Source organism: Spinacia oleracea, chromosome 2, assembly GCF_020520425.1.
Source record: "Spinacia oleracea cultivar Varoflay chromosome 2, BTI_SOV_V1, whole genome shotgun sequence".
NCBI classification, from domain to species: domain Eukaryota; kingdom Viridiplantae; phylum Streptophyta; class Magnoliopsida; order Caryophyllales; family Amaranthaceae; genus Spinacia; species Spinacia oleracea.
The window spans coordinates 41,043,476-41,062,340 of NC_079488.1; the positions used below are offsets into that span (position 1 = coordinate 41,043,476).

General features: G+C 38.0%; 2 protein-coding genes across 2 annotated transcripts; both read right to left on the reverse strand.

The window, feature by feature from the left end:
- Positions 1-5,120: 5,120 nt before the first annotated feature.
- LOC130467373 (uncharacterized) lies at positions 5,121-8,311 on the reverse strand. The gene is made up of 8 exons (XM_056835873.1): positions 8,101-8,311; positions 7,691-7,948; positions 7,311-7,615; positions 6,973-7,179; positions 6,755-6,883; positions 6,583-6,658; positions 6,408-6,503; positions 5,121-5,259 (listed from the first exon to the last, which is right to left on the reverse strand). The coding sequence occupies exons 2-8, from the start codon at positions 7,856-7,858 to the stop codon at positions 5,158-5,160; spliced, it is 1,083 nt and encodes a 360-aa protein (XP_056691851.1). The 5' UTR covers positions 7,859-7,948; positions 8,101-8,311; the 3' UTR covers positions 5,121-5,157.
- A 3,168-nt stretch (positions 8,312-11,479) lies between these two features.
- Positions 11,480-14,731, reverse strand: LOC130467374 (uncharacterized). Its single transcript, XM_056835874.1, has one exon. It carries the CDS (start codon positions 14,729-14,731, stop codon positions 11,480-11,482), a length of 3,252 nt encoding a protein of 1,083 aa, XP_056691852.1.
- Positions 14,732-18,865: the final 4,134 nt, after the last annotated feature.

An 18,865-nucleotide genomic window follows, 5' to 3' on the forward strand; every position in this document is an offset into this window, starting at 1 on the left:
ACCTTTTCCAGCCAGGACGGCATATTCACTTGGCCTTTGGAGGCATCGTCTAGCTTATCCATGGCCTCGTCTGAAAAATCAAATAAAGACATTAGTAAAGTAGAGTTTTGATGAAACAGTGAAAGATTTGAAGTATAGATACATTACCTCTCGGCATATACGGACATAAGCCCACAGCCGAGAGGAAAACGGGATCGGCCAGTTGATCCAAATGAGGCAACAACCCCTCGGGTATGTAGGCCGTCTTGTCCTTAACTATGAGCGGCTTGGCCTTGAACAAAGACGAGACCCGTTTCCAGAGGGCGGCGGAGACCGGAGGGAAAGAGCTGCCCTTTCCAACCAAATTGGGCTTAACAGTCCAACGTCTCATCCGCTCGCACATCTCCAAATTGGCGGTTTTGATAACCACCCACTTCTTTCTCCAGTGATGCCACTTGGACGCCTTGCCCATCACCGTCTGACAGGCTCCCTTGTACGTAAGAATTAGCCAACCCGCGGCAGCTTTGAAAACCTGGGACATGGAGGCGATCCTCAGGAACGCCGGGAAGGAGGGAGTAATACCTTCGAGCTCACAACGGGCGATATAGCCGAACACACCAGCCCAAGAATTGGGGGACATCTGGTTCAGACCAATGTTGAAGCCGTCTAGCAATTCCACCACAAAGGGGTGAGGAGGGAATCTCATGCCAAGCTTCAGAAAGGAGCTGTACACGGCAAATTCCCCTTCCACTAGTCCAAAGCTGGTGCAGTCCATACCAGCCGGCATGCGAAACTTATACTCAGAACCTAGATTCAGAGACTTCCCATAATCCCTCCCCTGGATGGTGAGGAAAGTCAGCCACGGGTGAAGTGGGAAGATCGCGCTGGGGTGAAGGTGACCTTCCTCCCCACCTGACGTGCTCGCCGGCGCGACATCGGCGCGCTCGTTTGAGGGGACGTCCTCCTCCATGGGAGAAGAAGATTCCCCTTCGAATTGCTCCTCGTCTTCTATTCGCGCCATGAAACCCTGCACAGGCTGAAGACTTGGCTCAAGACGAGGGGCATTACTTGAAAAGAGAAGGCGTCAAAAGGGCAGGTTGACGCCCTCAGTTTGACGAAACCCTCGCATAATTAAGAAAAGAGAATTGGGAAGGATCAAAATCAACAAACAAATTTTCCCAAAAGAAAGCATTACCTGATAGATCAAAGAGAATTTTTGAAGAAACTTGATGAAGAACTGCAAGAACAGGGCTTTGAAGATTGTGGCGGCGCTATAGTGGATTTCGGTGGATGTTAGACGCCGGAAATCGCCTTCTCCTATAGCTCTCAATTGATCACTAGAAATTAAGGGGAAAGTCACTCAAAATGGCCACTTATTTATAGAGGGGTAAGAAATGATTACCCCTGCCACGCGTCGTCATCCCATTGAATAATCCAAGAGCAGTGAAAACTAACGTCTGTTTTCACTCCTTATGAGAGGCAAATGATGTGGGCTTAATAGTTGCACCTTTAAGCCCAAGGAAGTCAAGAAAACTAGGCCAAAGAATCCATGGCCCAAGCCCAAGAAGCAGGCCTGGACCTTGGTGTGCAGATAAAATAAAGGCACGGCCTTAGTTAAGGAAGCCCATGATCTCTGGCCCAACTTGCTATAAGGTCATTGACAGAAGGACACATGTCCCCCAAATCCTACGGAGCACACAGATAGGGATGAGGGATCACTTCCCAAGAAACCCTAGCCCTATAAAAGGCTCAAATCCCAAGGTAAGAGGAGTAGGAATTCATTCCCACCAACTTGGCATTAAATTTGCTCTGCCCTCTCTGTACAAATTATTTCTCTCTCTTGCATATACTTACTTAAGCATCGGAGGGAATATTCCTACGGGAATATTCTTGTTTTGCAGGTTGCCAGAAGTTCGTGCCAGGTCATACCTGATACCTCCGAGGAACGCGTGACACGTCATCACCGTAAAAGATCCCACAACAAGAATAATAATAATATTATTATTATTATTATTATTATTTTTATTATTATTATTATTATTATTATTATTATTATTATTATTATTACTTATTATTTATATTTATATTTATAGTATTATTATATTACTTATTATTTAGGAAAATTTGGTAATATTAATCCAACCTTTGGCCGATTTTCTTTTATTAATCCCACCTACGACATATTTTTTAATAATCCCACCTTTACTACCCGACGACTTTTATTGGGCTTAAGTGGCCGGTAATCGGTGAAAAAGTCAACGAGATGGTGATGAATTGATGATGATGACTGAATATATCGAGAGAGAGTACTGCCATGTAGAGAAATAATGTCGCTTACAACAATTTTATGACATGTTGGGCCCAATAAAAGTTGTTGGGTAATAAATGTGGGATTATTAAAAAATATGTCGTAGGTGGGCTTAATAAAAGAAAATCGGTCAAAGGTTGGATTAATATTACCAAATTTTCCTATTATTTATATTTATATTATTATTATTATTATATATAACTAAATTATTAATTAATAATTACTTAGTTATTAATTAACATTTTTTATTATTTTGTAATTAACTAGAGATTACTAATTATTAATATTTAATTACTCCGTATTTATTATTTATTATTAATCATTTATTATTTATTATTTGTTATTTATTATTTATTATTTATTATTTTATTATTTATTTCCGTAATATTCTGTTAAGTTAAATTAAGTTCAGTTCAGTTCAGGAGCATTTAGTTCAGTTCAGCTATAAAGAACATGGCCTAATACTCTAACTTTTGATGTATTATCATGGGAGAATGTAGCAAATTATTACACTTTTAATTGTAGCAAGTCAACTCCACATGCCACAACTAGCCCTAAAATATACGAAACATGTAAAAATAATAGAATCATTGCTTTGCATTAAGGGGTTAAGGATATGAGAAGGTTAAACTACTAACCTTGTGTTAATTAGCATTAGTAATGTTCTTTTAATTGGCATGAGTGGTTAAGGGCCTCTTGTTCCTTAACCAATGTCTCAGGTTCGAGCCTTGGATATAGAGAAAATCTCAACTAGGAGGGATGTTTCTCATTGAGGTATCCATGCAAACTCCCGTGGGAGATTAGTCCACTCGCCGAAAGCGGTGAGAACTCGTAGTAGAACCAAAAAATAAATAAAAATAAACTACTTGTTTTCTTAAGGTGCACCATGGTCCATCATTTAAATTACGGTATAACTTATGTTGTTATATTTAGTAGAGCCTGTCTTATGAGTAATTGATGTGCTCCACACTTTACCGTCAAAATTTTATCTCTCTAGACTAGAGGTTTTCTCTCACTCAACTGTGAGGTTTCTGAATAATTTTCGTAATCTTTCTAAAATCTTTTACAAATCTTCCACTCCACTGTTGTATGCAGATACCAAATCTTCATCATCATCACTTTACCGTGGCATGCAAACCAAGCTATTGGCCGAAACTCATTCATCTTCTTCAGCAATTCAACCCACCAATAGTTATTGATCTAACTCTACACTCAAAAAATATTGAGCCCATCAATTTGAGTTTTCCAAGTTGAACAAAGTGAAACCGGGTGCTTTTAATTGCCATCCGTTCCCAATACATTTGTTTCTAGATTCTATAAATCACCCGATTCATTACTCTCCTCAATCACTTCAAACAATTTATACAATAAGCCTCTTGAGTTTCTCTGGTTCCAACCTCTATCTTACTACTTCTTTAATTCAAACCTTCTCTTCACCTACCTCCTTCTGAATTCTCTACAATGAGTAACCAAAATCCACAACAAAATGGGAATATTCAATCCCCGTACAGAATGGGGCTTTAATCCCTCCACCACCAAATTTTAATGCTCTAGGCTATATTAAATTCAATTCAAGTGTAGTTGGAATTTTTGCGGGTCACCATCCACCTTCGGTTGATTATATCCAGTATGTGGTCAATTCTCGCTGGGTTAGAAGAGAGCATGTCCAAGTTCACCGACGTGGCCTCTTTTTCATCTTTGAATGCCGAAATCAGCATGATCTGAATCGCTTAATTAAGCAGCATACTATTCTTTATGATGTCAGAATCTTGAATGTTAGAAGGTACCATATCTCCATTATTCCGCAACAAATTAGCTTCAATACAACCCGAATCTGGGTTAGAGTGTATGGACTCCCTCTTCCATACCTCACTACATCGTGGGAAAGGCAAATTCTGGGTCATGTGGGATACATCGAGGAATTGGATCAGAATGGAGAACTCATGGATTTCAGGTTGGAATTACGTGCACGGATGCTGATTGATATATCGCTGCCTTTAATTCCTGGGTGCTATATTCCGCTTGAAGGAGATAGAGTTATATGGATTTATTTCAGGAATGAGGGCATTTTTTGCTTTTGTAAAAGAAGTGGCTGTGCAGGAAATTACACTAGCAGATGTAGGACAATTTTGTCCGTCGCTGCAGGAAGATTGAGGAGAGAGTACATGATACTCGACATGGTGATGTTAGGGTCTTGCATGGACCCTTGGACTACGCATATTACACCAACTATATTGAAGGCTTGCCGGATAATTTCTGGTATCGAAATACAACAGTAAATCTAATATCACTTGCAGAACCTGAGGATATCCCTCTGGATGAACGCATGCAAGAGGGTGATGATGGAGACACTACGACAGAAATTGCATTTAACAGCGCTTAATAATGCATTTAACAGCGCTTCTTGAAGCGCTGTTGATGGCTTCACTATTAAAAGTAAAAGGTACCTTTAATAGCGCTTTTCAAAAGCGCTGTCATATGTAACATCTAGGATAATTCAAATGTTTCTTTCATAGCACATTATAAACGCTATTCAAGAAACGCTGTTGAAGATTTGGCGCCATCTTTCAAATTATTTTCTAATAGCGGATGTTAAGAAGCGCTGTTAAAGTTTTGTTTAATTTTTTTTTTAATTATTTATAATATCGCTGCCTACCTGAAAAGCATTTCATTTTTTTCCGCAAAATAAAACCATATATTGAAGAGTAGTGAATAGTTGAATATTAATTCCCAAACCTCAATGGAAAGAATTTTTACAAGTCATCCTAATAAAACAGATTACATAGGTCACAAATAAAATTCTAAACATTAAACTACACAAAATACATTAATTAATAAAGTTGTATGTTTGTTGGTTCATTCAACGTAACCTAGCCATTATACATTTGTTGAACAACATGGCGCACCCACTCAACTCTTACTTCGTCAATCTGCTCCGTGTCATAACTTGGAAACTGACAATCTGAAAAGTACTGCGAAACAATAGGGGTATAAGATATTCATACATATATAGATGGGAAAAAACCCGTAAGAATTAGTATTACAATAAACAATAAGTGCCATATATGGAAAAAAAAATCTAAACTTCACATTATAGGAATAGATTATCACTTAACATAGGTTGGTTGTATTAGGTGAATTTGTATCAAACCTATCTCAAAGTGACCTATAAAAGCCACACAATTGTTTAAAATGTTACACCCAATGCTCATCCAAGATATTGATTTTCCAGTTACAAACACTTGCATACTAAATATGGGATTGAAAAATTCCATAACCATTTCACTCTGCAATGTTTCTTCCTTGGCATTTCTAGCAGCCAGTCTGAAATCATTAACAACTACCAGCTTCTATGGCATTTCTAGCAGCCAGTCTGAAATCATTAACAACTAGCAGCTAGCAAAGGGAATATATGGTCAGCAGCAAGTCTCAGGTTGTCTTGGCTATTATTGTACGATTCTGCTGTACATTTTGGGGATTTATGAGGATTTATGAAGCAGCTAGCAAAGGGAATATATGGTCAGATTATATGAGAAATCAGATTTAGTATGGCCAGATTACTAAATCAGATTACTATCTTGAGTACTCAGTCACAGTCTGCCTATGCTACTCTCTCCTATCTTATGCATTCCTATAAATAACTTACAGGAACTAGTCTGATTTATGAAGCTCGATCAACAAACAGAGTTGCTGATTCAATGGCTAGACAGTTGCTGATCAACAAACACAGCAGCAGGACAAGAAGCAGGACAGTCAACAGCAGTAGAAGTATAAGCAGGACAGTCAACACCAGACTCCAAAAATTTCAGACCACTAAACTACTTCTATACTTAAATGATCTAGTTAAAGGATGAGATTTGTCAGAAAACGATGCAATTAAAGACTGCTTCTACTAAAAGCATGGACAATTATGTATATGACCTTTAGTATAACGCACCCATACACTCCAACAAATTAGTCCCCCACAGCAACTAGACTTTCCTTCCCCTGTTTCAAAATATAACGCACCCATACACTCCAACATATTAAGTTCAGCTAATCTTTGCAGTGTCCGGAAAATACACAGCAACACTAAGTTCAGATTTGCAAAACAAAAAGGTTCAGCAGAAATAAGACTTACTTCTTCAGGAATTTGAAGTCGCTTGTGTGAGATTATCTCCTTCATGAATCTCATCACATAATATCCACAATCTATGTAATCTTCTTGGCAAGGACACTACAAAATAAACCACAGGTCTGTAAATATTCCATACATTTTCAGCTCTAGCTAATAAAATAATATATAAAATGCTTACTTGTATTTTTATCCATTTTGTGTTCATCTTTAACTTTGTGGCAAGCTCCCTGTCACTTCGAAATTGGAGAAGTGCTCTAAAGGGAAACAAAAATTAAGACAAGACCATTAGTTAATTATCATATAAAAATTTAATTAAAGACAAGCAATGGTTGTTAATTAAACTCACTTACGTGTTAACGATTTCAAGTAAATCCCCAATGATGCCGTTTTCGTTTCCTATGAATTCAAGAGTACGTAAAGAATCCAAGTAATATACTGTGTTATTGTAAGGATCAATAACGCACAAAACCCAATGAAACCTACGAACCAAGATATCAAATTTTAAGGCATAGGAGAAAGATTCTCAATACGCAAACATTTAAATATAAGTGAGTGAAAGATATTATACTGAGCATTATATGGAGCAATGAAGATTTTTCCTTTAGCCGCCATTTTTTTTAGTGTGTCTACAATATATTGCGTCCGACTTCTTTTGCACTCTTTTACCTTCTTCGACTCCCCTTTTTTAAATTCGGTAAAGAGGGATATCCCCGATGGGCATAAAAACCCAAACAAAGCAGAGCATCCAGTCAAACAACATCGATCATATAACTTCCTATAAATTTTCAAGGAAAAATATGTATATTAAGGACTATTAGAAAGAAGATGTAACAATTCCCTAGATTTCAAAATTCAAACGGATAAGTTAATTTCAAGGAAATGAAACAAAAAGGAATATATACTTACGACATATATGTCAACATATGGGGCAGTTCAAGTTCTTTCTGTGCAAGGAGACGGAAGATTTCTTTCCTACCAAGAAAGATGTTCTTGCTTTGTGTTGTTACTCCAATGTGAATTGGCATTTTAATTTGTTCGTTACGTTCCATCTTCGAAACACAGATATGGAACATAAAAAGGCATTCTGGAAGGGTAGCCACATCTACATTTTCCTCACAACCGTCGTCTACCTTGTGAGATTCTCCTGTTGACGATGTTGGAGTTTTGATGGATTCTACTTGTTTGTCATTATCTTTTGAAGAAATTTCCGCCTGTAAGTAACACAATCGTCGTTCATAAACAATGTTAAAAACCATAAATAATACACATGTAGAAATAATTTTTACCGCCGTATCTAGAACAATAAGTTCTATAGGCCAGAAAACAAGGGTCCCTATAGCTTCTCCGATGGTTACAGCTTCTCCTTCAAGCGGCACGGGCAAAGGAGTGTCCATCTCCGTAGAATAGCTGATACCAACTCGTGCATATCCTGATGGTATTGGTAGTAGATGCATCACTGTGCCAGTTTTGAAGTTGTGAACATTCCCCGTAGCAACCACTCGATACCGAGGATTGGACAATGCTAATTTGCAAGGAGTTAAACCCTACAAGAGTCAACAAATGAGTTACAAATTCACAGCATCAACGTCAATGGAAATCGCATTAGTCATGTTTCTTTATCTAAATTAATTCAGAAATCACGAGAATGTGGCAGATTGTTTTTTCAAATCAGAATTATTTGGTTCAATCTATTTACCTCGGGAATAATACAAATATCTTGTTTTGTAGTTGCGTCCCCAATGTGATCTAGCTTCAAAACTTCGACATTCTCCTATAAATGAAACTTTGTCATGTTAGTTGTTCAAAGGAAAGCACTTAAACTGAATTAGAGAGCATAAGAACCAGCAAAAATAGAACGAGTCAGCTGATATTGCTGACTGCAGTACGCTGCTGCTGACTGCAGTATGCTGCTGCTCATCTGTTGAGAAACTTTTAATCTAATACCAGAAGTATATGAGAACTTATATATGAGAAACTTTTAATCTATATTGTTGTGTGTCCTGATCATAATGGAGTTTCCTTGTCCAATCAGATTTTTAAGGTATGCGTCAGTCAAAGAAATGGAACCAAAGTCTTATTAGGAAGCCAACTAAATCAGTCAAAGAAACGGAATTGACATAGGCACATGGTTCAATGAAAATATTTAATCTATTTACCTCAGGAGAACTAGCCTTAGGCGTGTCCCGAATGTGATCGAACATTAAGCCATCAAGATTCTCCTCCTCGACGTCCATTTCATCGTCCTCCTCCTCCTCGTCTTTCTCCTCCTCCTCCTCCTCATCGTCTTTCTCCTCCTCCTCCTCGTCTTCCTCCTCCTCCACCGAATGATTCTTTCTTCCCTTAGGCTTTCTGCTCTTCATATCCTTTATTTCCCGCTCCAAGATTTTAACCCGTGAGCACAATTTTGTCACTTGATCCATATACTCTTTTCTAGTTGTTATCGCTCCAAAAGAATCTGTATTTGTCACTCCAACTCCAACCCCTCTCACACGACCACCATATCGTTTCTCCTCCAAGGCCTTAGACAATACATCTAGCCTACCCGTGTCTTCAATCTCTCCTTTTTCAGCTTGATGCATAAAATAATCCTACAGCATTCATAAGAAACAAAGTTACAAAGAAATTTATTACATTGATAAACATATTATTATATAACAAATCAGATATCACTCCATATCAAACTCATACTATGCGCTTAGCAACTTCTTTAGCCCCTTCCTGAATATTCCCTTTGTTGTCGGTCCTCATTAATTTCCACAGTTGAGCTCGACTAACCGATGATACATAAATGCGTTTCTTAGCCATCTCTTCGATCTACAAGAAATTAAAATTGTGACCTTTCTAGGATACATTTTATATCAATTTAAACATAGAAATATTCAAAATTCATTTACCACATCTTGCTCAAATCGAGCATATCCTCTACGAGCACGCTTTTGATGATATAAATGTCCTCCTGCAGACTTCTTTGCGGCTGCACTCTTCTCCTGATAAACAAAAATAGGTCAAGATCTGTTTAGCAGTGCTGAAATAAGGCTACAGATCAGGTACTTATTATTATCAAATAATGCTACAGATCAAGTAATAAATGATATGTTCGGGAGAAGAATGGCTGTAGATGGTCATCGAACATTCAGCACGGATACCTCTTTACTGCAAGAGCAGTGCAAAGTTCTTTGCGAGAGACTGAATAATTCAGTTGCATTTTTGGCATTGTCAGATGCACAAAGTACAACGAGAAGAGAATTGACAACCAAACAATGTGGCACTAATTGTAAGGTATTTTCCAGGTTAATTTTTTCCAGATTTAGCTCATTACTTTTGGTGTTTTTCTTCAACTTGACATTAGCCTACACCGTTTTTATTTCCAGACTTTTAATCTAACTTTCTGCCTGTACAGTTCTCTTGATTAATTAATTTTAATTCATTATTCTCTTGTAAAATGTACATTACTTAATTATAAGGAATACACAAAACAAGATGTAGAAGAAAAGCCACATCAGGGAGTTCTGAATTGTTTCTTGTCAATCTATCACGATCATTTTGTGGGTACTATGTTGATACTGAATTGGTTCCATTTGCTTTTTGTTTGCTGTGCTTTAGGTGTTCCTGTGACTCTCTGTGCAATCCTACACTACAACTATCACAATCTGCAGCAGCTTTTCCATTTTCTATCGAACAACATGCTTAATGATTATGCATTTGGTTTATTAACCTAGTAGTAATGAAACACTCATTCTTCTGTAAATCTTTTAACGAGTATAGAAAGAACATACCGCCCATTCTTTTGTAAGTCGACTTTGAACAAACTCTTTCCAATCATTTGGCTTGATAAAATTGTATTGCTTTGGTGGAGCTGTACGTATTTCCATTTGCGGTGTCCAAATCCAATTTCTTGTGAGATCGGATTTGAAGTTCGTCCAAGCAGCATTAACTTTTTTCAACATCCATTTTTTCTTCTTGGGGTCAATGTTATATGTTATCTAAGAAGTAAAGAATAAAATTAATCAATGTCGATGTTCACCATCATATAAAGAATAGTTATTTAACAAAATGTACTAATGATATTATTACCGCAACATCTTCAAACAGAGAATCTGGCAAACGTTGAGGAACACTTTTCCATGTCTTAAGAGTAATTGGGACATTAGTGCGGATGCTAGTTCCCCAATAACTCATCATAGGTACACTGTGTTTACCAATTGGTAAATCATTGATGTTCCAATTAATCTGAAATTTGAGCCCCTTATTCCTTGCTCGAACAACTTTACTCATTCTAGTGGCTCCACGACCTTTTTCTTCTTTTCCTTTCTTTGGGAGGGGAACAAATTCAGTGGTATGCTGCTGTGAAGAAGCCATTGATCTGAGAAAACAAGTGACACTTAATGTAAGTACAAAAAGGTCAGGTTATCAAAATAAATAAAAGTGTTGCAGCGTGCCGGAGTCCATAGGTTTTGAAGTTTGTGTTGTTTCCCACTGTTCTGATTTTCTAAACAAGAGGATAACAACAAGAATAATTGATCCCTTAACCCTAATTCCTCATAGAGTCACGATAAAAAGTATCGACTCATCAGAAACATCAATCTGTTTCAAGTTTCAGTATACCACTGCTAGCGAATGAAGAACAATAATCTCAATTCAGAACAAGGACTCAACTGACTAGCATCAACAAGTGCACGAATGTGTACAATTAAGAACTTATGTAGGTTTTTAAGTATGCAAGCACCCGTATTAGAGTAACGCATGCAATATTTTGATAGAATCTGGCAGTAGTTCACTTAAGAAACAAATACCGGTGAAAAATCAGTACATCAGTATTGATTAGTAGCAAGATCAGTAGATCAGTATTTAATCAGCATTTAGAGCAGATCAGTTGATCAGTATGAAAAAGATGGGAAAAGCAACAGATTAGAACCAAATCAGTAGATACATATTTAGAGCATCAAAATACTATTGATAAGTAGCAAGATCAGTAGATCAATATTTAATTAGTAGTCAGAATGTGCAGGATCAGTAGCAAGATCAGCAGACCAGTAAAGTAGTTTGAGTTTTCATTTCTAACATAAGAAACCATCTCAATGTTTTCTTTTCTTCTGTTTACTTGTATTAGAAGGTTCAGAATCATCATCATCTATCCACATCCCCTCTGTGTGATCATTGCGCACATAGAACTCATCTTCGGGGGCTTGATCATCGGCTAGATCGTTGGGAGGGCCTGATGGACACATGAAAGAAGCATCCTCCATATCATCTATTTCATGAATCTGAAAGGGATGGCGTTTATTTGTTGATAAAACAAAAGACCATCTATTGTTAGCTGGATCAGTTGCATAAAAGACTTGTTTTGCTTGACTTGCCAATATGAACAGATCATCTTTACTACCCGTTCTGTTAAGGTCAATAAGTGTGAACCCATGTCTTTTCTCAAGTCTAACACCACTATTGTTATCAACCCATCTACAACAGAATATAGGAAGTCTAAAAGCACTGTAATCCAATTCCCATATATGATCAATTACCCCATAATAAGACATTTTTGCATATATTGGATTTTTGTCTTTTGTACTGGAGATATGCATAGCTTCTGCCACAATAGTCACACCACTATTTTGATTTGTTATCTCTTTGTCTCTATCCTTTGTGCAAAATGTATAACCATTAATTTGATAGCCAGAATATGATAATACATCCCTACGAGGACCTCGAGACAACCACTTCAATCTATCAGAAATGCTAGATGGTGACTTATCTAGTTCCTTTACAACTTGAACTTGTAACCATTCAATGAAGGTGGAATTATGCTTATCGGTGATCCATTTCTCATTCTTACCTCGATACTGGGCCCTCAAAATATCCATGTGTCTCTCCACATATGAATCAACCTCGGTACTATTGTGTAAAACATACAAGTGTGCCTGGTTCAACATGTCATGGGATATAGTTAACACTTTGCATCCCATAATCCCCTTCCCTTCTATCCCTCCCGAATATCTAGGCTTTGGAATCCCTACAGCTTCAAGCGAAGAAAGAAATTGACTACAATGTTCAATGGCTTCTTCTAGCACGTAGCGCTCAGCAATGCAACCTTCTGGTCGACTTCCATTCATAACATAATCCTTCAAAATCTTCATGTATCTCTCGACAGGGTACATGTATCTTAAATAAGCAGGCCCACACAGTTGGATTTCTCTAACCAAGTGGACAGTTAAATGGACCATTATGTCGAAAAAGGAAGGCGGAAAATACATCTCCAATTGGCATAAAGTAATAATAATGCCACTTTGCAAGCTAGTCAACTTCGACGGGTCAATCTCCTTGCTACATATCTCACTGAAGAAAATACAAAGTTTGGTGATTGCATCTCGAACATGATCTGGTAAAATGGAGCGAATAGCCACTGGTAATAGATGCTCCATGAGAATGTGATAGTCATGAGATTTCATACCTATCAACTTTAGGTCTTTCATTGAGACAAGATTTTTAATGTTAGAAGAATATCCCTCTGGAACCTTAATTCCATGTAAAGACTCACAAAGCACCTTTTTTTCTTTCCTACTAAGAGTGTAGCATGCCGGAGGGAGATAGGTACGACTTCCTTTCTTCTTTACAGGATGCAATTCTTTTCTAATTTTCAAGTGCGCTAAATCATTTCTCGCATTTTCCCCGTCTTTACTCTTGCCGGGCATATTAAGGAGTGTACCAACCAAACTTTCACAAATATTCTTCTCAATATGCATCACATCAAGAAAGTGCCTAACATACAAGTTCTTCCAGTATGGAAGACCAAAAAAAACTGACTCTTTCTTATAGCCCTTACTAGGGAGTTGGTTGGCATTTAGTTTTCCATGTTTCACATTCAACCCTTGCACTTTCTTAAATATCTGATCCCCAGACAAAGGAATAGGAAATTTACCTTCTTCGCACTTACCATTAAAAACCTTTTTCCACTTTCGGTAACGATGCTTCACAGGAAGCCCCTTTCGATTTGCCATGTACACAATCTTGTTAGAGTTAGGTATTCTAATCGAGGATGTGTTCTCATCACATATAGGGCAAGCGTTATAACCTTTGACACTATATCCTGAGAGATTACCATATGCCGGAAAGTCATTAATAGTGCCAAATAGCATGGCTTTTAAATTGAAATTTTCTTTACGGTGAGCATCAAACACCTCTACACCTGACTCCCTCAACAACTTTAAATCTTCAACTAATGGTGCTAAATAAACATTAATATCATGGCCTGGTTGCTTTGGGCCCGAAATCAATGTAGATAACATCATATACTTCCGCTTCATACACAAAGCCGGAGGAAGATTATATATCATTAAAATTACCGGCCATGTGCTATGAGTGCTACGTTGATTATCATGAGGGTTCATGCCATCAGTTGCAAGGGCAAGTCGCAAATTTCTAGGTTCAGCTCCGAAATCAGGGAAGTCTTTGTCAATCTTGACCCATTGTGGAGAATCGGCAGAGTGTCTCAACATACCATCTTTCTCCCTTCCATCTGAATCCGCATGCCATGTCAAATTCTTTGCCTCTACTGGAACACTGAAAAGACGTCTGAATCTTGGTATTATTGGAAAGTACCACATGACTTTGGCAGGCACCTTATTTATCTTATATCTAGAAACACTACATTCGGGGAAACTCTCTAATGAGGCATATTCTTTTCGATACAAGATGCAATCATTTGGACAAGCGTGAATTCTCTCGTAACTCAAGCCAATTGAGGTTAGCATCTTTTTAGCATCAAAAGTGCGAGAAGGAAGCAAGTTTCCCTCGGGAAGAATCTCATGGAATGCTTCCATGAACTCAGTAAAGCATTTATCGGTCACGCCATTACTCGCCTTAATGCTAAGCAGTTTTAGCACACCAGATAATCTACTAAATTTAGAACATCCAGAATACAATGGTTTCTTTGCATCACTAGACAAGTTACCCAACATCTCTGGACAATCTTGAATGCTTTCTTGTAAGGCATTAATCATTTCTTCTACCCCGTCATCATCATACGTAAGTTCTTCGTGTGTCTCCTCTTCCATCCAAGTATCAAATCCCATACCAGTATCTACGTTAGAAGAAGCATCCCCTAAAACTTCACCGTGGCTTAACCAACACTTATACAGTTGATTAATACCCTTAGTAATAAGATGATCTCTTATAACTTCAACACCAAGTCGAACCATGTTATTGCATTCAACACATGGACACAAAATATTATTCTCATCCTCCGAATGTTCAACTGCAAATGAAATAAAATCCTCTACTCCTAGCTCATAATCATCACTACATCGCTTAGCATGCATCCATTTTCGATCCATAACTGTTATGATATTTTTAAAAAAAAGTGTAATGATAGCAGAAGAACATATTAGCATAAAAAAGTATAACACCACAATCACAGCAGAATACATTGGCATAAACAAGCTGACATATTAGGATAAACAAGCTGACAGATTACCATAACAAGTAGAACAACACAATCATAGCATAACAGATTAGCATTAACTAACAAAACAATCAAATGCACACTACATGTAATAATTTGTAGTTGATCTACTCCAGAATCAGCTATCAGGTCTTTGTTGCCGAATGCAGAAATATATTTCTTTAACTCACTTTGAATATTTCTGTAAATCGTAAGATTCCATTTTAGCCACTTCCTAAAATGTTGTTATGTTTTGAATTGGGAATATCTGAATAACTGCAGGTGTTATTTACACACGAGAATGCTGATGTTATCCTTGGGATCGATGACTTAGACATAAAACGGCTAATGCATAACAACAGGTTGAAATTCTAGTCTCAGCAACAGAAATAAAAGATGAGATTAAGATGATGATATGTCTGAATATGAAAGAATAGTAATACCATATGATGTTAACTGTGAGTATGTGACTAATGAAAATCCTCGTAAGTAAGATCATACAGAAGCTTAAGGAATAAGAGCAAGCCAAGACTAGATTTCCCATTTTCCCCTGTATTATATGTCAAGGTGAAACGAATTTGTTTTGTATTCAAAATAGTTTTCCACATTTTCATCCCCGTCCCTAACTTACTTTCCTCATCCTCTCAATTATTTCTGATTTTGCTAGCAAGGAACACATACATAAGAAGATGGGGAATAAAAACTGATTTTCATCATGTACATTCTTTAGAAAATAAAAACTCAGTTCAAAATGTTTTACTCCTATCCAAACAGAATTTGAGTGAAAAGGGGGGGGGGGGGGGTGCAGCATATAAGGTTACTGAGATAGTCCGCTTTCAAATCCTACATCATCTTAGGTAAAACATTCCAGAAACTCTACCAAGTGAGTTAGCTAATAGCCTAATATTCATATCCTTTGTATGGATTTGTTCACTCTGTCACTTAAAACATTCCAGAAACTCTACCAAGTGAATTAGCTAATAATTGTGAGTGTGTGCAGAATAATGTAGTATGGAAAATTCTAACTTTGTAAGTTCAAATTTGAATAATATAATTTCTCTAATGCATAATTTACAGCAGCTCACCAACACACCAGGGCAAGCAGAGGGAGTTGTAAAGAAGAAGCTACATGAACCAAAATTAGAAGAAAGAACAATAGGTGAAGATATCCAAGTTCGGAACAGACTAGGTGATTATCAGACATTTGATCCTACTGACTATGTCACTCAGGAATCTGTTGGTTCGTATGTATTTTTTCAGCTTCACTGATTTGATAGGTAACATATGATCAACTATAATTCTAATTAAACTCTACTGGTTGAACTAACCACTAACGTGATAAAGCATCAACATGACATTTTCTTAAACCTAACTAAACATGAATTTTTATAGTAATTCAGACGAACAAAAGAAAATTCAGAGGAACAAAAGAAAATACATGAATTTTTCTGCGCTAGTTTCATGAAAAGAAAATTTAGCAGAAACGCAATTCCAGCGCAATCATGAAATCAAATAATGAATGAAACCATTATCAAACAGAGAATCAGAACCCAAATCCAAAATAAATATGCGCTAGTCTACCAATTCAGAGGAACAAAACACAAAACCCATAATCAACCCAATTCTAACTGAATTCAAACCTCTCCCCCAAAAAACCAATTCAATACAAATAATTGACAATAATCATGAAATCAAATAATGAAAGAATCATTATCAAAAGAAAGAATCAGAACCCAAATCCAAACTAAATATGCGCTAGTCTACCAATTCAGAGGAACAAAACACAAAACCCATAATCAAACCAATTCTAACTGAATTCAAACCTCTCCCCCAAAAACCCAATTCAATACAAATAATTGACAATAAAAACGCAAAATAAGAACAACACAACATATATTAATAGAATCTCGCAAAAAAAAAGGGAGATTACCTTGAAATTCAAACTCCGACGGAAGAAGCGCCACCGGGAAAAGATAACGTAGCCACCTAAATCTCTACCACCGTGAATAGCTGCCGCGTAGAGGATTGTGGTAGATTTCTCCGTCTGTGGAGTCTTAGGTTTGAGGTTTTTGGTTTTGGCAGAGTAAAAGAAAGAAACGTGGGAAAGATTTTGTTTTAGGCGGTTCTTTTTTCTAGTTTTTGTTTTGGCTTTTTTTTTTTAAAAAAAAAGTATCTTTTACAGCGTTTTGTTTAGAAGCCTTGTGAAAGAATTGAAATATAATAGCGCTTATCTAATAAGCGCTATCATATGATATTTTTTAATCTTTTGATAGCGAAAGAGATAAAAGCGCTATTAAATAAACACTATTAAAGGCTATTTCTGTAGTAGTGAGACGATGACTCGGCGGGGTCAACGCTAAACCCAGGATACTCGTCTGACAGTGGGAACACTGATATTTTCTTTTCTGGGGCAGAGAACTTCAGTGGTTCGGATGTTGAAGATGATCAAGCAGATAATGATCAGAGTGAAGGTCAAAATCAAGACCCACCAATGAGGAGGTTATTTCTGGAAGGGGATCCATATGGTCCATACTACCCGTTGTACCAAGGTAATCCCAGTCTTCATATTTCTTTATTGAATCAAAACTCAAACCCTAACCCTAACCCTAGACCTAACCCTAACCCTGATCCTATACCCCCTCAAAACAAACACCATCCAAATTAACCCCGGATCAACTTCAAACTCTTCATCTCCACCTCATCATCCATTTAATCCATCAAGGCATGCAAATATGCCTTACCTCCAATATTCCACCAATTACAGCACCACGATTTGAGCACTCCAATTTTGAAGTGGGAGAATCATCGACAACACAAGGAAACAATCAAACTCAAAACAATCAACCAGCTTATACTCTTTTTGAGACATTGGGTATTCAGGAGTGGGCCCAATCTAGACCTGCAACGGGTCTACTGGAAGATATGGTACAAAGGAGGATTTCAGCTCCAGTGCCGACGGCCTTACCCCAACCGAGCTCATGGTTACTGCGACCACTGGTGGCTGACAGAGTTCAAGATGGTCAACTCCAGTTTGCTCTTTATCTCTCAATATCATTGAAGGAACTAGAAGGTTAACTCAGTCACTACAAAATTTCAGAGGCTCAAACAGAGCTAAAGATGGTTGTGGGATGGGCCGGCCCGAAGCTCGATCCAACCCGGCACGAAAAATGCCCGACCCGACACGAGCACGAAAAAAGCACGACCCGACACGGGCACGAAGCCGTGGGCCCTGGGTCGGACCTAGGCCTTAGTTTTTTGGAAAAAGCATGACAAGGCACGACACGACTCGACCCGGCACGACAAAACATGCTAAGCATAGTAAAATTATCCTTAGGCACAGCAGGCCGACCCGGCCCATCCCGAAAGCCCGTGTGCTTGGGCCGGACCTGGGCCATGTTTTAACTTTTCGGCCCGGCACGACACGACACGAAACAAAATGGGCCTGATGTGGCCCCGACCCGGTTAGGCCCATGACCCGTGGGCTCTCCCCGGCCCACAACCATCTTTAAACAAAGCTAGAGTCCATCCCTTTCCACAAGCACCGAGAAGTCTTATTGTGAGTAATGACCATGTGATCTCTGATTCTCTGGAACTGAATTTCCAAACTTGCCTTTAACGGAATTTGATCCAACAATTCCCCAGCTTTGGATGTAAAAGTGGATGACTTATTTGAAAAGAAGAAGATGACTTGGCCGAATAAAAGGGTGAGGGAGAATAAGGGACGCATGACTAGATCACGTGGGGCGTTAGTGGAAAGCAATCAGGAGAATGAGGTGCTAGGGGGACAACGAAAAAAACACAAAAAACTAGATCGTCTATCAGAAAAATAGGGGTTCAATTTGTGCCAGCGTGATAAGGAGGACAACCTCAAGTTGATGTCAAAGGCAATGACGGATGTGGATATGGCACATAAGTGGGGAGTGAAAGTGCAGCATGATTTTGCTACTAATACTTCAAAAAATAGATCATAGTTAGATAGTACATCATCATCTTCAGAAGATTCAGTACCAAGCAAGAAGAAAAAACC

What these genes read in the sequence shown, in the direction of transcription:
- LOC130467374 (XM_056835874.1), bottom strand. Translation starts at nt 14,731, where the DNA reads ATGGATCGAAAATGGATGCATGCTAAGCGATGTAGTGATGATTATGAG.
- LOC130467373 (XM_056835873.1), bottom strand. Translation starts at nt 7,858, where the DNA reads ATGCATCTACTACCAATACCATCAGGATATGCACGAGTTGGTATCAGC. An exon ending in CATATGTTGACATATATGTC is followed by an intron (nt 7,180 to 7,310) that starts GTAAGTATATAT and finishes GAAAATTTATAG; the next exon opens with GAAGTTATATGATCGATGTT. An exon ending in CAAAATGGATAAAAATACAA is followed by an intron (nt 6,504 to 6,582) that starts GTAAGCATTTTA and finishes TTTATTTTGTAG; the next exon opens with TGTCCTTGCCAAGAAGATTA.